At 47.6% G+C, this 18078-nt stretch overlaps 1 protein-coding gene across 8 annotated transcripts in view; it reads right to left on the bottom strand.

The window, feature by feature from the left end:
• Nucleotides 1–18078, bottom strand: part of LOC104139830 (collagen alpha-1(III) chain-like) — a 123264-nt gene that overhangs the window by 72654 nt on the left and 32532 nt on the right. For all 8 annotated transcript variants that reach the window (XM_068914358.1, XM_068914353.1, XM_068914357.1 and 5 more), the window contains exons 2-6: nucleotides 10518–10665; nucleotides 9239–9397; nucleotides 7950–8145; nucleotides 6649–6804; nucleotides 4661–4702 (exon numbers count right to left, since the gene is read on the bottom strand). In XM_068914358.1, the coding sequence (XP_068770459.1) occupies nucleotides 4661–4702; nucleotides 6649–6804; nucleotides 7950–8145; nucleotides 9239–9397; nucleotides 10518–10665 (701 nt within the window). The remainder of the gene's footprint in view (nucleotides 1–4660; nucleotides 4703–6648; nucleotides 6805–7949; nucleotides 8146–9238; nucleotides 9398–10517; nucleotides 10666–18078) is intronic.

An 18078-nucleotide genomic window follows, 5' to 3' on the forward strand; every position in this document is an offset into this window, starting at 1 on the left:
ATATGTTGTAAGCCAAAATAATTAACACTGACTTCATAATTAACATGATTTCTTCCTGGTGAAGAGTGTGGGATGCCTCAGAAGTGCCCCATTTCCAGAGGGGGGATATTTGGGGCTCCCCAGAACCTCATCTGGACATTCAGAAACTGAATCACAGAATTACAGAACATTTGAAATTGGAAGGGACCTCTGCAGATCAGCTAGTCCACCCTCCCCTGCTCAAGCACAGTCACCTAGAGCACGTTGGAAGGGACCTCTGCAGATCAGCTAGTCCACCCTCCCCTGCTCAAGCACAGTCACCTAGAGCACATTGTCCAGGACCCTCTCCAGACAGCTTTTGAGTATCTCCAAGAACGGAGGCTCCACAGTTTCTTTGGGCAACCCAAAAGCCTGCACACCCCTACAAGCTCAGGATGAAAGGGTCAAATTCGGACCGGAAAGACTCTGAAAGACTCCCTGCGCTTCCTGCCACACACCAGTCTCAAATCACACATACCTCTCCCCTGACAACCTTCAAGGGGAAGGTGGAGCAAAATCATTTATAAGAGACCCACTGGCAAGCAGCAGCCATGCTGGCATCGCACACTAGTGAAGTGCTTTGCTCCAAGCACATGGCCGTAAACCTCCAGAAGGACACGATAAAGTGGTGGGAAGTGTAATGCCCCATAAAGGAGATCAAGCAGCAACAGAGAAGTCATCGTTCAAACCAAGCCCACACTGGAATACCCCTAAGCATATGGCAACCCACAAAAGTCAGTAACGGCACAAGAACCGAAAGCCTACAGAAGGTTGGATCATAAAAGGTTTAAGCCTAGCTGTAATTCTGACTAGATGATGCCTCATGGCACAGTCGGATGGAATAGCCTTTTATCGAAATGCAGGAAAAAGTTCAAAACCATGCCTAGATTGCAGTCCTATTCAGATTAACATGCACCTCTTACTGAGTTTATCACACAGTAAATCATTCACAGATACCTTATCTTCTACCTGAAGAACTGCTTCAGAGGTTTTCAGATGCTGATTATGGGAGTCATAACAGGAGAACAACTCAGCCCCGCTTGTACCAACTCAAGAAAACTGCTAAGAGTAGTAGTGCTTACACTGTTAGACTTCCCTGGTTGCCCTTGGCTACAAACCTATGGCAGTATGCTGCTATTAGAGCAGATTATCCAGGGAGGCAATCGTCTGCAAGGCTACAGGAACCAGTGGGGCAGAAGATTGGTATTTATTCCACAAGGATTTGTCTTTATTAAGCAGGATGGGCTGAGCACTAGCAGTTTGCTAAAAATATTTGAAAAAAAATCAAGATCCAGGAGTACGTACGCCTCCTGATTTAAGCAGGCTTCAGAGTGTTCTGATTTTAAGGGAAGGGATGAGATTGGATGCTCTGTTAGCACCTTGACTTTAAGTAATCAAAAAGGTGCTAACAAGAAATGAGCAACTAAATCTCCATTAACTGCTCTGAAGCTATCTTTATGATGGAGCTTCCTAGTGTAATTGAACATCCTCTTTGCCATAACAAGCTTTTTTTCTTCTCTTCTCTATATATGAATTATGTCCAATCATCAAGAGCACCAAATTTTGATTTGCTTTATTTCACTGGAATGTTTCTTGATGAGATCAAAAACAAGCCAACAAAATTGTGTTAAATAATATCTGATATTCAGCATAGAAGACTTAAAACCTCAACATGAGAATTTTTAGTTAAAATTCAGACTTGGTAGCAAATAAAAACCTCACAGAAAGTCCTTTTTTTGCCATCCAGGTCATAGAAAAGGATAAGCTCATTCAGTTTGTTTCTACCGCTGCTACAAAGTATTGCCTGACCCAGCATGAGGGTACATGCTCATGAATTATGCCACACACGAGCATCTCCTCCACCAGCATAAGCATTTGCCAAATCAGGAGCAGACATAAACATTTGTCCAGTGCACTGTTCTGGTTTATTTGGCTTTCTGCTTCCTGGAAAAATTTCAGAAAAATTTTCTGAAAAAGTTTTCTGCATGAAAAAAGTTTCTGAAAAATTACTTACTTTTGGCAAAAAGCTCCCTGGTTGCTTGCACATGTTATAAAACTAGAAAAAACGATACCAACATCACTCTACAGTTTCCTTTTCGGGCTGCAGAAGGTTTCAGCTGGGAGGGCAGACAACGCTGCCTCCGTTCAGGCATCCTCTCGACCCTACCCCCATGCAACAGCCCACCCTCTAAACTGGAAAGATGCAATGCTGCAAAATAAACACCTCAAACAGTGGAGGCCAATTTAAAAACCTTGCAGAGAGTCCAAATGCTAAGAGATCTGCCTTGGTTTTTCAGTTACTAGGTGCAAAGATAACTTCTAAAAGGGAGAACAAACAGTCCAGGCTGCTGAAGTGATATCATATTTGCACACACACAATGACCACATCTTCTGACTACTATTGAGCAATTACTGTTTAAGAAAATACCGGCAGTTTTGAGACTGACCCTGACTTCAACACCGTAAATTCAGTAGCAAAACCCGAGCATGAAAGAAGAGACATTTCATGAACAAAGAGCATTTTCACAGAGCTTTCATGACATTTTAAAAACCAAGAAAAGATCTAGGAACTAGCTTGAACTCTCAACGTAGTTAAACTGGTACAATTTCAGCTCTGAAGCCAGAAATCAGTGGGATTTTGGCTGCATTTAACTTTTGGCTTTAGGACCCCAAATTCAGTTGCTTTGGAAAGAGCCATTCAGCCTGGCAATCAACCCAGCCATCCAGCAGAGACAGCATAGGCCCAGCTACTGCAGGAGACAAAGGGAAGATGAAAAGTAAGAGAAATGGGTCAACACTATCCATCTTTCGAAGATTACTGATCAATTACAATCTACCCCTTAAAAAAACTTACAAAAAAGATATACTGTAACTTAGGTCTAATTTAGGTTGCCAGTAACAAAACTGATCTATTACCTTCATTTTCTTATATCTTCCTCCATCATCACCTAGCCCCCCTCTACAATTAATTAGCCCTTATTAGCAATGGAGAATACACTAATAAGCTAATCTACTTCTAAATGAACAAAAAACCAAAAACACAACTACAAACTGTAGCTTGGATAGTTTCTGCAGCAGACCTGATCTGCACTCTATTATTTTTAAACTGTAACATGTTAGTAGCTCTTTTTTTCTTGTAATAAATCCAAATGAGCTTTTAATGTTAAAGATCCTGAGGCATCTCTGGTCCTGATTAAATGCTTGAAAAAAAACAAACTTGTCTCAAATCCAGAATATCATTAGCCTTCCCCTGTAGACCTATGAATTTCACCAACTTTCTTTCTATGGCACCATCTCACCACTTCGCACTAGTCACTCGGAGAGCTGCTGCCTGCAAACTTGGCTGGTGAATGAGCAAGATGACAGTTGGAATTGGATAGGAGAAAGCGTCCAAAACAGCATCATGATTCTGACAACTGAAACAGCACTAATCAGAGCAACACACACTGATCAGTACTTGAGAATTAATTCTAGCGAGGTAGGGAACCACGTTTCAGACATGCAGGAGAAAATCAATTTTGCTATTTCCTCAGTACTCAGAGGTCATTATCATCAGTATAAAACTCACCTGTAAGTACCATCAGCAGCAAAACAGCAGCAGAGTACAATTGCATGTTCCCCTCCAAGCCTGCCTGCTGCTACCGTACTAGTGTCCTGAGTAAATCCCTTGCACACAGAGCACAAACCAACTGTAAAAAGGCCCCCTGGTCATACATGAAGCTTAGTTTGTGTTATGCAGCTAGTATGGTGCAGATAGTTTACGCCAGGTATGATAAACAGTTAACAGCAAAGCCTGGGAGAGTGAAGAGAATATGGGCAGGACTCCGTATTGCTCAGTCATGCAAGAAAAGCTCAATTTACATCCGCTGGCAGGTTTCCACACCAGGATATCTGTTTGCATGAACTCCAACAATGAACCTTGGCTAGAAATCGCACCCAAACCAGAAACATAAAGGCCTTGTAACCTGCTTTGCTCACAGAGACTGCTGATGGACCCTAATGCAGGAAGACGAGCAAGAACAACGCTCCCTAGCACCTCCCATGCAGGAACACCCCCATGGGGCAGTGGCGCCGAGGAAGCAACCTGCAGCTCCATGCAGGGTGCCCGCGCCAGCCGCAGCACCCGGCAGTAGCAGCTCACATCTTAGTCCACCTTCTCCTGGAGAGCAGTGCCAAAGAACCACCACAGCCTGTAACCCCCAGATTGGCCTCTTCCTGCCACAGAGACCTCAGCCCTTGCAGCTCCTCAACTATAGCAAGCAGCAAGTCTTCCCCGCAGAGATGTTAACATCCCAAACGAGGGACAAAGCAACAGGTAGAATTCTAGCCATACAGCCATGATTTTCTCACCAATGCCTTCATCAAGCCACCCTCCTGGGCTCAAAGCAAGCATTCGGGAAGCTCACCTAAGCACACCTTAGCTCTGAGACATGGCAAGTTACATTTAAGCCATTTAAGAGAGAAATTACAAAGAAAGTTGTAGCTTGTGGCCTTGCCTGAGGATTTTGGCTTTTTACCATGATTACTCATCATACTGACTGGTTTCCCCAGAAGACATTATGATGGTGAGAAACATCAGAAGGAAATGTGGAGAGGGCATCCCCTGCACATACCTCCCACATGCCATGCAGGAGAGTCATACCTGAGCGGACGAGTCCTGGATTTCATTGGTTTCTTTTGGCACCTACACGGTTGGAGAGAAAGAGGAAGAATATCACTGCCCAAGGAACCGAACAGACTTAAGCATGTCGTTATTGTTGGCTCTGGCATTTAACACGCTGCCTCCAGCTGCACTGGAAACATCCAGGGAATGCACACTGGGAACCAGCCACTCATAGCCACATTAGGGAACAGCTTTCGATTAAACCTCTTGAGTCTTCGGGTGGGTTTTGCAGTTTCTTTTGTTTTTGAAGTTTATCAGCTCTATGGAGGGCCAGCAATGGATGGGAAGCGGTGTGATGTCAGGCAGAATTATCCTGTGGGTTCCTACTTGCAGTCAGCTTACCGAAGCTTAAAATAAAACCTTCTCTGTGTTGGCTAAATCACTGGAGCGCTCAGATGAGTGCTCTAGGCCCATATAGCACAAAATAATACAGATACTAAGAGCACATTAAGAGGAATCCATCACCTTGCAGCTCACAGTACATACCGTGTAGCTTGTTACATCATAGAGACTTGCCCTATTTCTTAGCCTAAGGAGCAAGCCTGACTTTCCTCATGGACCTATCGCCAGTAACTAAGGGCTGTCAGCATGAGAAATGCCAGGTATCATTTTGATGATGACTGTGGGTTACATATGCTGGGAATTCAAACATACTGATCTTACTTAAAGCAGGCAAATAACCAGTGTGGCCTCTTCTTCTCTGCTCTGTATGACGTATTTGGCCTTCTCTGCATTTGCACTCCGGCAAAGCCAACTTCTAGTTAATCCCTTATGATATGGGCTTTTCCTAAAACCTTCCTCTTAAAATAACAAACATGGAAACTGATGCAGCACATCCCAGGGAATTAAGCAATTACACTGCAGGTCTGTTCCAGGACCAGAGGTAAGGAGGAGATGCAGCGGGAAAACAGCACGAGCAGAGCATCGCTATTCCATCTTGGCTGCCTGGGCTTGTTCACACCAAGAAACCCAGGGAAAGGAATCAGCAAGCAGGATCAAGAGAGGGCAGATGCTCTATCCCGCACCCAGCTCCCTTCCTTCATGCTGCCCCTTGCCACCAGCCCTCCCAGCTCCTCACTAGACCACTCGAGGGGCATTACACACAGGAGGTTTGTGCCAAACACTGATGTTTGGAACTCGCCTCTTCCCCCAGAAGTAAGCCTTTTCCAAACAGCTACAACAGCCTTTCCAGCCTATAATGAGACAACTGTGACTTCAGCCTCCCCACCTCGCCCTAAAAAGTTAGCACACTTGTTACTGAAAATCCATCCTGGCTGACTTCAGGGCTTGGCCTAGAGAGATGAGGGGTCTCCCTGGCCAAACTCCTGACTCCTGAGGAAAGCTGAGGTGGTTCACACGCTCAGAGGTTTACTACAATTGATCTAAGCTTCTTTAGATGGGAGCATTTCTTGAAAAAATATTGAATACTGTAAACAAAATCCACAAAGCTTCCATTTTTCAGCTATGCTGACAACTTAGAGGAGACAACTTCTGAAAGGAGCATGCACCAAACAGTGCAATGAAAAGAGATCTTGCTGGGGGCGAGCATGAATTTTAAAGTGGAACACAGTTCCCGAGTACAGTTTTCACCCCACTCCCAGAAACCGAAGCTCCAGCTGCAGCATTACTCAATAGCTACTCAAAACTTCCTTGTTTTAAACACATGCACACAGGCAGTCATATACACACCCAGGCTTTCTTTGGCTCAGAAACTTCCCTCTATCTCATCTTCCCTTTGCACCAAAGCTGTCTACGACTAAGGGAGGGCTTGAATGGCGAGAGGAGAACCACCCTGCGTGCTGGCCACCATCCCCATCATAACCTTGCTGCATCTCAGCTCAAACAAAAACCCAGGCCCTTCTAGGTTGCATTAACCCACTGGGTCGTTCCTTCCATTTGAATCAGGTTACACCACACAAGAACTTGGTCCAGGACCCCTGACATTCGTCAGCTATCCTCAGCCACACCTTTGACCAAGCTGGTGAACGCTCCCACAGGGAGCCTGAAGGTCTGGAGTCAGTCTCCAGATTGAGGGAGCTGGTGCAGGTGGCGTTGTAGCTGCGGCAGTGTTCACTGGCGGCTGCTGGGTCTCCCATCACGAAGATCAGTTGCTGCAGAGCACCCTGGGGAGGAAAAGATACAGAAAGCATTTTTCCCCATGTGCCTTACTAGGCTTTTCCTTAGATAAGCTCAGGGCAGCTGTGAAGTAATTTGTTATCAATGTGGCACCACTGATGCACGAGCAGCTTTTCTGCATATGACATGATTGTGCAGAGGAAATGTCTGAGCCTGCTCCATCCACCTGATGCTTCTCTGCTGTCTGCCAGCAGCAGCAAGTGCCAAGAGGAACATGCCAGAGCTGCCAGCTGATCTCTTCATTGTGGGATCTAAATGAAAATCTGAAATCTTCCTCCCCAGGCTGAGGGTCTGGCTGGGCAGCTTGCTATAAAAGAGGGAGAAGAGAGCCACCCTGCAGAAATGGAGAGGGGATTCACATCTCACAGAAGGGATCCCACAGACACTAAGGGATATCAGAGACATCTCAGAGACAAGCTCCTTAATCAAATCCCTTGTACGCCAACTGCACAGATGACTTCACTGCACAGCATAACTCACAGTCACAGAGGGGAGCGTGAGAGGCTGTGGACAGGGACTACAGCACCCTCAGTCAGCTCAGAGCCAGCCTATGTCTGCCCAAACTGGCAGCACAGTCTGAGCCTCAGAGCACCATGACACATGAGGGACAGCGATCCCCTCCTCCCGCATCTCCAGACCACTGAGCACATCAGCCTGGTGGAGATGATGCTGCTCCATCACAGCGTCCCCCCCCATGAATCTTGCCCCAGCCATCTGTGGGGCTGTTATTTTGTGCTTCCCAGTGCTCAGAATGCCCTTAGGAGAAATCAGTAGGCAGCTAATGCAAACTGACTGAACCTCTGTGTAAATCTCCTTTGAGAAGTCCCCTGCTACAAACGTGCCAGGAGGCTGGCTGGACATCCGCAGTCATCTCTCAGGGAGCAGTATCAGAGGGCCATTTCTCAGGGGTCTCTCTTTACCACTGACACTTGTGTTTCCCTGATCCAGAAGCAAACGCTTTGCATCCTTCAAAGTCTCTACCCAGCTCATCCTCCACACCATGAAAATACATGGTGTGTTTTAGCAAGGGAGGAAAACAGGTTCCTTCAGACAGGGTTGCAACCCCACTTCACCCAACTAAAGCAGAAAATGTCCTCAAACACAGCCCTGCAAGGTCTGCCCAGGCTCTTACCTCAAAAGGAATCTCAAAGGATTCGATCAGGCCGCCGATGATGATCAGTCCCTCAGTGGTGACTCCCATCCCAAAGTAATTGGACCAGCTCACTCTCTCCACCAGCCGACAGTCTACGTGCAACTCCAGCCTCTCCAAAGAGATGCTGAGAGCAACTTGGTGCCAGGCCCCATCACCGAGAAGGGAAACTGGGAACCTGTGTTCCCCAGAGGGAGAAGGAAAGAGCCAAAATGAGATTCAGAGGTCCAAAACCTTATGCAGTACTAGCTTTTTTCATCTTCACAAGCTCCCCAAAGTTCTTCATGGCTTGAGGTCATGTATCCATCCTCAGTGTAGATGTTAAGGACAGTGCAAAAGCAATTAAATCTACCTTAGTGCCACAAATAAGTGCCCTCATTCCTCTTGCATGGGAATACTATTCCTATCCAACGGATCTGGGCACCTCTACAGCCAGCCAAGGTGTCAGGTGAATTACTGCTATTTGTGGCTCTCCCCATTCGATTCATTCCCAGGTTTTCGCAGGGCAAGTTGTAGGCTACCAAAGCAATGATATAGGACCTCCTCTCTAGCATATCAGCCCCAGCGCTTCTCATGCTGCTTGCTGTCGAGAGTCCCTGAGTACCTGGGAGTGTATATGCTGGGCTGGTAGGGGATAGCAGGGGTTGAAGGAAGACAGCCACGCTGACTCAGGGCTTTCACCACTGCGCATGTCAGTGCTACCAGATAGTCAGAAATGCCACCCTGGTCTGGCCCTAGCCAAGCAGGGAGGATCCAGAAGGGACAGAAATATCTGGCCATGGGGCACCAAATCAAACAGGTAGATGCGCCCATCAGCATGGCATCTCAGGTCCAGCTGAGAGGAGGGCTACCCTCGTCTCATTGGTTGTGTCAACGTGGGTTGATGTTTCCCTCCACCCACCCTCAATGTCACTGCAACATCTGCAAGCTAATCTGCAAATAATTGTGCCGTTGTCTCGTCACCTACCGAAGCCAGCCAAATCACGACTGACTGGCTATCTGAACATTTTTGTTGTTATCTGTTTCCTATATCTGCATTATTTTGACAAAGTTGAGGTAGGGGATGACCACACATGCAGTCACCAGCAGGTCTGAGGGACTGTCACCTAGATAGGGGGACAAGATTGATTCAGCTCAGCTGGGGTCAGAACAGCTCTCCTTAACAAAGCTCCAAGTGCCTGCTTTGAGAAACCTTAATTCCAGGCTTGGGAGTAGAAAAGGAAAGGGAGAAGCATGAAAAGGCACAAAACAGCATCTAAGCTGGAACTTACTCATAGTGTCTCCTCCTCGTGGTGACAAAGATCAAGGCATGTGGGTTAATCCTTATCTGGAAGAGCACATGGCTCCGATGGCTAAGGATAGTTACTAGGCTGGTGTCCTCCTTCAGGGAGTACCTGAGCTTCATCAATACACTCAGCTCATCTGCAAACCTAGCAGAGAGAAATAACATATGGCATCCTGCAGCACCTAGTGAGTCACCCCAAACAGCCATCTTACATACAGAAAACCAAGTCACAGTGCAAATGAATTCAGAGAACCAAGAATAAAAAAACCAAGAGCAAACATAGTCATTCGTATTGTAAGGTCAGGTACTCAGAAAGGAGTAGCAACAGCAGAATTTGCATTGCCCCAATAACCTTAATGCTTCTCCCTCATGCACAATCACAGCATATGATTATGTAGCTACACGTGAATTCCCATGAGGCTCATACCTGTTCATTGCCGAGACTGGATGGTGACCCCTTAAAAAGTAGCTACCCTATCCTTCCTTCTCTTACTAGTGTCAGCGTATACCCCAAACCTCGTCCACGGCATGCAAGTCCAGCCCTGCCCTGCTGTTGCAGTTAATATGTCTCTTTGTGGCATTTTCTTAATAGCCCTTCACAACAGTGATCCACAAATACAAATATTTTATACCTTCATATCCCGGTGGGGGACATGGCATGGTTATCTTTACTTTGTAGGTGGGGAACTGTATCACAGAGCCACTAGTCCGGATTTTAATATGCTAAATTGAAGCCTCCCTGGAGCTGATTTCACAGAGATTGTTTATATCCTGGAATACCTCCAACAGGAGAGGCTGAGAGACTGGCTGGTCTTCTGGGGCGTATCCTGGCAAACAAGGCACTTGCTTTGGATGAGGAGACCCACGTTCAAACCTCTTTTATATCAAGAGCAGTAGATGAACAGTTTGACCTGGCCTATTCCTCTGCAGACTAGCGCCTTGACATGAAGCAATACTGATGGGTAAACTTGTACACCCTATTGCTGTCTCCCATTCTGTGTTGGGCTAGAAAACCCTCCCTGGATGGGAACAACAAGAAAATATTCCTAAAAATGATAAGTCAAGTACTGTACTGATGTGTGCCCCCCCGCACATGACCAACAGAGATGGAAGAAATGGAAGAAGCAGTGAGCTATGAGGAGAAAAGAGTAGATGCATTATCTTCATGCTATTATGGAATGGGACATTAAAGTAAACCCTCCAGCCAACAAGCATGACTGATATGATTTTGAACCTCTCCATCCCATCTCTGGGAGTCAGCTCACCTGTCCCCAAATGCCTCCCTCGTAGGGATGTTGAGGGTAGAGTACTGCCCGATCTCCAAGATGCTGCAGTTGGCTTCATTGTAGCCAAATGAAACATTGCTGAGGTCCTGCGCATGTGAAGTCACTTTGTCCAGCAAGTTCACTTCATCTGCATTGAGGAAGAGAAAAGACACACTCAATATCTGAGCTTCCTTCACTATGGGGCTTTCTTCTCTTCCTTGTCTTCCTATTAGACAGACAACAGCTAAAGTCCAACAGAAAGAGAAACAAGCCAACAAGAAGAGAAGGCAAGCTGGAGGAGCTAAAATAATTCATAAATTCAACAAATAGCTTACGCCAAAGCAAATATACAAATAGCCTCAGAAGCAACCAAGTGATATTTCTGAACTAGAACAATCATTTTGAGGCTTGCCTCCTAAACACACTAAATATCATTCCCACCCCAGAAGAGGTACCTTTATGACCTTACAGTTGGGATGCTCATGAACATAAAGCAGAGCCTGGGACACAGGTGTCCCACAACACGAGTCCCAGCTCAGCTGGGTACAGAAAATCCAGCTTAAGCTTGGTCCCAGTTCTTCGTTGAAATTTGCCTACTTTCAATGAAGAATTGCAGCAAGGAGAGGGATGAAATTAACATGTCCCTCAGTACTGTGGATGTCCTAGCCAAACTGCAGAGGTATTCTTAGAGAAGTACCCAGAGAAGGGTTTATTGCTATTACAAGGTAGAAGAGCTCCACAAGGAGGCATACCTCATGAAATACCCCTTTCCCTGCAGGTGAAAGACTCACTTTCAGCACCATGCTGTGCAGATGCAGAATGGTTCAAACTGGGTCTGGGTTCACCCTGCGTCTGGGCCAGCAGGCAGCACCACAACTTCAATCTCTTCAGTAGCTTTCAGCTCCCTTAGAACTGAGTTCATTCTTTAAAGAATCACTTAACTAAACAAATGCCTGAATGGAAACTTTTGTTCTTTTGTTTAAAAACAGAAGGTTTCTTGTTCACCTCTATTAGTTTAAAAAAAAAAAAAAGCAAGCAGATATCTGGCTCTACCAGACACACTATTTCTATGCTATGAGAGATGACTACAATCACATCCCTCAGTTCTTGTCATCCCTTTACGTTGCTAGTCAGTGCAGCAATAACCCTGCTCCCTGCAAGGGGCAGAAGAGGGAACCAAGAGAGCGCCCAGCGGGCCCAGCCTGGCAGGAACTGCCTGGATCACTGCAGGCCCCGACCCCATAAGCAGGAGGGCCCGGACAATCCTACTCAATGACTTATCAACGGGAATCATGCCAGTACCATCTGCATTAGCATCTGCCATCACTTGGGAGACATCCAGCCTCTGTAGTCACTCTAATTCCCCCTGTAGATGAGGTGCGAGATTTATCCCACGGTAGACAAAGAGCCTCAGGCAAGCTGCAGCCTGACAGGATATATACACAAGACACAGATCTGCTGCTCTGCTAAATAACAAGTCAATTGAGCAGAAAGCTGCTTTGATCCAGCGCAGACACTAACGTAGCAGTCCTGCTGCAGTCTCCCTGGAAGACTGCAAAGGAAAACAGCCCCGCACAGGAGAAGGAGGGGAGGGAACAGGGTTCTTTAGCAGAGTCTCTGCCATTTGTGATGAATGGGGTTTAATCTGATATTTCCCCAGCTCCCTGTGTGGTTACAGCCTCAACATGTTCCCAGGCAACTCTCAGCTCAGCAACATGAGCGTGCAACAGCTTTCCGAACCAAGAACATCTCAGAAAGATGGTAACAAGCCAGAGGGGACATAGGGCCAAGTCCTCAGAGACTTCGATGGTCAAACTCTACAAGCTCAGTGCTGAACCAGAGCTTATCAGTGTTGAAAGCAGGATGTGTACACAGAACAGGGAATTAATCTGGGATCAAACACAACTGATGGAGGAAAAAAGATCATGGATGTTTACCCCTTCTCAAGTCCCAATTTTTGGGGGGTGATTTCCCCGCTGCTAACATGAACAGATGTGTCAAGTCCTGCATGCTCTGCCTGAGAGGGCTGCAGTCCACATCACTGATGAGCTTTACTGGTAATTACAGGAAGATAACCATGAATTAGATGGATCCTAAATTGCCTTCCTACACAAGCTGAAGTTGAAGACTCACTACTATAAGGGTCATGGCTGAATGGAAGTTCTTTTCTGGACAGGGTTGTCCTTAATAGATGACTTGAGCACGTGCTGAAAGTTAAAATCACGTCCCTGCTGCTGAAAAATGTAGGGTTAAAGTTAAATGTATGCTTGGTGCTTTTCTAAATAAAGTAGCAGTAGTAAAGTCTCTCCCCCTAGCCTGGCAACAGGAGGTAACTGGAGAATGATCATAATGTCAGGTCTGCACCAGCAGGTTTAAATACAGAGCTGGCGTTTACATCTGGAACATCTCATTCGCACTGTGAGAAGAATGTGGCATGAAAAGAAAAACAGAATTAGGAATGAAATTCATGAGATCCATTAGGACCCAGACAGCAGAAAGGCAGGAAGCACACTCCGGAGCAGCCAAGACAACCACTGCCCATGGCACGGCACCACACATTGCATGTGCTGGCTAAGGAAGGGCAGCAGGCCAGGGCGACCCACCATACTGCCCAGGCCATGAGCAACCCCAGCTCAGCAGAGGAGTTACCTGGAGCTGTCACCTCCTCATCACAGGGATAAGAGCCTGCATTGCACTGAACACGGTTACATAATGGGAAGGATTCAGTCGTCTTCCCCTAACCTGTCCTATGGCAGAGTGTTTGCACACATGCACAGGCATAGTGAGCTAAGTGTGCCAGCTGCCAGCCCTGCTACAGCACAGACAGCTCAGAGAGGGACACTAGACCTCCAGAGGTAACCAAGGCACACAAGGACAGTTGCCTGCAGAGTTACATCCAGGGCAGCCCAGCCACTGTAGCGGCCACTCTCCCTCTCTCCCCAACTTTCCCCATACACCAAGAAAAGAAATATTTAGTCAAATGATGTGCCTTGCAGATGTGAGGCCTCACACACAACCAGGGAAGGTGGAAAGCAGATGCCATTTTCCTGCTGTAATAACTTTGGGCTGCAGCTCTCTTCCACATGCAGATCTTTCTCTTCCCTTCGTCTTCCAGGAGCAGCTTTCTCTACTTATTTCAGCCTCATCTGGTAAGTGTCTGCACTGCTGGGACAAGCTGGTGGGGCCTCAGAAACGCCTGCGGCAGAAAGCCACACTGCACAACGCAGCGAAGCATCAGATGGGATTGATCTATTAAAGGCACTTTGAAGAGCATCTCACTGCAGCAGCCATGGCTCGTGGCACAGCTCCCTTTCATCTTGTGGCAGCCGCTGGTGCACAGTGAGCTTGTTTCTCACAGCAGATTTAGAGTTCAAGCAGCCTCATCACTGAAGCTTTCACCTGCAAGGTCTCCCTGAGATTAACTAAGGGTCACTCCACATCCTTGAGCTGCTCATTTTTGGTTGTTACAGGAACATCACAGACTTACTACAAATTTCAGAGCAGGTTTCTTTTCTTCCCATTAACCTCCAGGAATGGACACGCTGCCTTTAAAGAACACAGATTACTGTGGAAGCAATACTTGGCAGCAGGGCTTGTGCCACCAGCTATTGGGATCAGGTTCACCACCTTTCTGGAGCCCTGAGCTTTCCTCAGTCCCATTGGGCTCATCCCCGCAGGCACTCATGCTGCTGCCTTTCCTCACCCCCAGGCTTCCCTCAGTCCTCTCCGAAGGCTGCAGCTTGCTGTGACAGCACTGCCAGCAAAAAGCTCTGCTCATTAATGCTTTTCATGCAAGTGCTGAACACCTACCCTCACTGCAGGGCTGCCAGCTCCTTCTAGGGCAGGGCTGCCCAGGACCCTGGGGCCACAGCTCAGGTTGACATGTGCTCACAATACATATCTGTTGGCAGCCAGCTCTAGATCCGGGCTCTTTCTGGACCACTTACTGAAAAGCTAGGTAAAACTGCTTGAAATGCACCTTTGGGATATAGTGGGTATGCAAGATCAATGCCTTTGCTCTTCACCCTCAAACCAAAAGCCCAGAGAAGGGCCATTTCTATGCTGGAAAAGAGATTCTTGGAGTTCAATAGCTGCTGCTGAACTGAACTCGCCTGCAGACTCCTAAAGCAACACAGGCAGCCCGGTGCCAGGGAGACTTGTACACAGGCCAACTCCAGCAAGGACAAGCACCAGCCAGTGGAGGCACAGCCAAGAACGTGTCGTCCCAAGCTTAAATTTACCAATGGTCCCCCTATGGCTTGTCTTTGTCAGTCTTAAGCCACTACACAGAGTTAAAACTCCCAAGGAACAACAGGAGAAATGCTTCCAGCTGACACAAGCTGAAAGAATAGTCAGGAACCATGTAAGATGCCCCATTCACACCAGGCACCCCAGGACAAAGCAGACAACCCTAATGGCAAATCCACCCTTCCAGAAGGAAGGTAGCCAGACTGCAAGGAGAGACATTCATTCCCCAGCAACACTGGGGGTGAGGAACAGGCCGGGAGCACAGGCATCTGAAACAGTCACCAGCCAGCTGAACCACAGGGAGAAGGTGCCAGGGAGCAACAAGGGCCAGCTCCTTCCTCAGGCAAGCAAGCTGAGAGTGACCCCAGCACAGCAGTGTCCTCACCAACAGGCACAGTCCCACCAGGTGGGAACGTGAAAGGCAGAAGCAGGTGCTGGGAACAGGCTGTATCAGCAGGGAAGGCAAGCCACAAACCAGATCCAGGGCCCATCCGCAGAGCACAGTCAAGAGCCAAAGGAAACAAGGTCGGAGAGACAAAACCAGAGACAAGGCTACAACATAGGTCCCAATTCCACCCAGGAAACAAGGCCGGAAACAGGACTGGAGACAAGCTACAGACATATACACAGAGGGTCCCTCCAGAGACAAGCTACCTACAACATAGGTCCAAGGTCCAGCCAAGAGACAAGACTAGGCAGGCACACCTACAACCCAGCTCAGGGAAAGGCTGAGGGCCCAGACCTGATCTTAAATAGGGCCCCCAGGCTATGGGCAGGGAGACCCAGGTGAGGCTGGTCAGGATCATTAAGATCTCTCACCCCACGGCAGCCAGCTGCAAGCTACCATAGCTATGCAGCTGCCCAGATATATGCTTCCCACCACCACGTGCTTTTGCACAGCAGCACCTACCAGACCTCGGCTTGGCTTCTCTGTATACGTGAAATTTGTACACAAGCTTACGTTCCTGTCAAAGGAGGGAAACTAGGGAAAGGGGGGTAATATTAAACAACAGAAAACTTATTTGAAGCACTGGGAGAGCTCAGAACAGGATCTGTTAGATTGAAACACTCCCCAGGATATCGCACCGCAGGCTGGGACCTGAAGTAACTGGGCTGGACATGCACTGCAGACTAGCCTGGGGGAAAGAGCCTGGTGCTCACTGCCTGGGGACCAGAGCACATGACCTAGTAGGTCTTTTCTCACTCCAATTTCTATGATTGCCCTTATGAAAATATCCTGCTCGCAGTCTGGTTAGGATCACAAGCCATGTACTTCAGCAGTGTTTTCAAATTCTGAATTGGAGACACTTGTACATTGCAGCTAGAGTGTAATAATAAGGGCTCTCTGCATTAAGCGATGGAAAAAGAGGCCTTTATAGCAGGGCAAGGATTTCCTGGCATCTCAGACCGATGACACGACATTAGCACATGCACAGTCGGTAACCAAGTATTTCAAAACAAGATGGCCCTCCCAAAAAATTGATGCTTTTCCACTCCCATCATGATGGCTCTCACTTCTCCACCCTTTGCTTCATGAAAGACATTCTCGGGTTTGCAGGTTTTGCCTGCTTTTCTACTCTGGAGAAGGTGTGTTTCATGCACTGACTGCCACACTGTCTGCCTCTGTGTTTGTAGCGGACAATGCTTCCAAGAAGGTGACCTCGCAGGTACCCAGTTAGTTCCAGCATCGTACACGAGATAAAGGTGGTAGCTCCCTTAGCTTCAGAAAAATGTGCCTGTATAACCCCTTCTTAAACATCTAGCACCAAAGGGCGAGCTGGGGGGAAGCGCAGCAGTTTTGTATTTGTTTGGATTTGCCTGATGACTCCGCACGCACATCATGGGTGGAGAGGGCCAAGGACACCCAGTAAGACTGGGCATACCCGGCATTGACCCTTCAGTAGGTCTTCCCACTTCTCGTGCTGTTCTAGCACTGCTTGTAACGTAAATAATGTCCACAGCACTCAGCCGTGTCACCTCCTGCATTTCCCACTGTTTCTGTTTCCCATGTCATTTAATTATTTCTTTTTAAAGGCAACACAAGCCACATGAGCCAAAGTTTAAGCCGAAACATACAAAACTCGCAGTGACGTACACACATTCAGAATGTTATGCAACAGGAATTAAACCTTCGCCTCCGTGCTCTGGAGAGCAGAGATAATTTGTTTTTGACCCAGTGGCTGCAAGTTGAAAGGGACAGAGCCAAAGCAGGAAGAAAAAGAAAGAGCACAGCTCGCTCGGAGAACGTCGTACCTATTATTGGAAGAGCGAATACAACGAACCACCCACAGGGAGGACAGAAAATTTCAGAGAAGCTAAACCTTTTTAGATGAAAAAGCTACCCAGGCACATTGTTTGGGCAGGAAAATCAGAGCCCTGGCTTGTTTGGGGTTCATTACGCAGATCGGCAGGTGTGCTCCTGCTCCTGTGCACAGGCTCTGACGCTGGGCTGGGCTGGAGGAGACCTCCCTGTGGGAGCAGCCACAGGCAGGCAAGCTCTCAGCAGGGATGTGATGGCTTTCGGGGACAAAGCCTCGGGAGGGAGAAGGGCTACTGGAAGTAGAGGACGATCCCAAATAGGCATACATTGGCCACAGATAAAAGTAGGTTAGATGGCAGGACAAGGACAGAGGCTATGAAATAGCTTGTCAGACAACAGCAATGAGAAAGGAGAGTAAAGAGCGTAACAGTTGTGATTTGCTAAACCTACAAAGTGGACTGCAAAACCAAAGTGGCCACAGGGGAGCAGGGAAGTTGCCTTGGAGGGCATTTCAGTCTTCAGCCTGGAGTACCGGGTGGCACCTTCGGCAGCATCAGTACATGGCTGGGACCTGACCTCGCCATGCTCTTCCTGCTCTCTGCTCTGACCTCTGCACATCTCAGCCACTCGAGGCCTGGGATGGTGTGAGACTCTCATCCCACTAACTAGCAGAATGCATTTCCTGCACTCATGGGTACAGCGAAAGGCTTGGAAATATGATGCGAACATGGAGCAAAGCTCAGAAATGCGAATCCAAATAACCTTTTGAAAGAGATCCTGGGAAGGGCTGGGGAGGGAAACTCACAACCGTTTGCTGCTTTGCAGGATCTGGGGCCTTGACCTGGGTGCCTTTTTTTCTTTTTTTTAATAATGAGGGGGAAGAATCTACTTGCTATCTTCCCAGGACTTGTACTGAAAGATCCTGCAGGGTTCCTCAAGCATCTCTCTCCTGAGCAGCCAAGAGTTAACCTCAACACAAAGCTACTGGTCTCTAGGAAAATGCTCTGGGGTGCTAAACTTCACGTCAGCCTTGTCCACCCCTTCCTCCACCGC

This window comes from Struthio camelus, chromosome 20 (genome assembly GCF_040807025.1).
Source record: "Struthio camelus isolate bStrCam1 chromosome 20, bStrCam1.hap1, whole genome shotgun sequence".
Classification (NCBI taxonomy): Eukaryota; Metazoa; Chordata; class Aves; order Struthioniformes; family Struthionidae; genus Struthio; species Struthio camelus.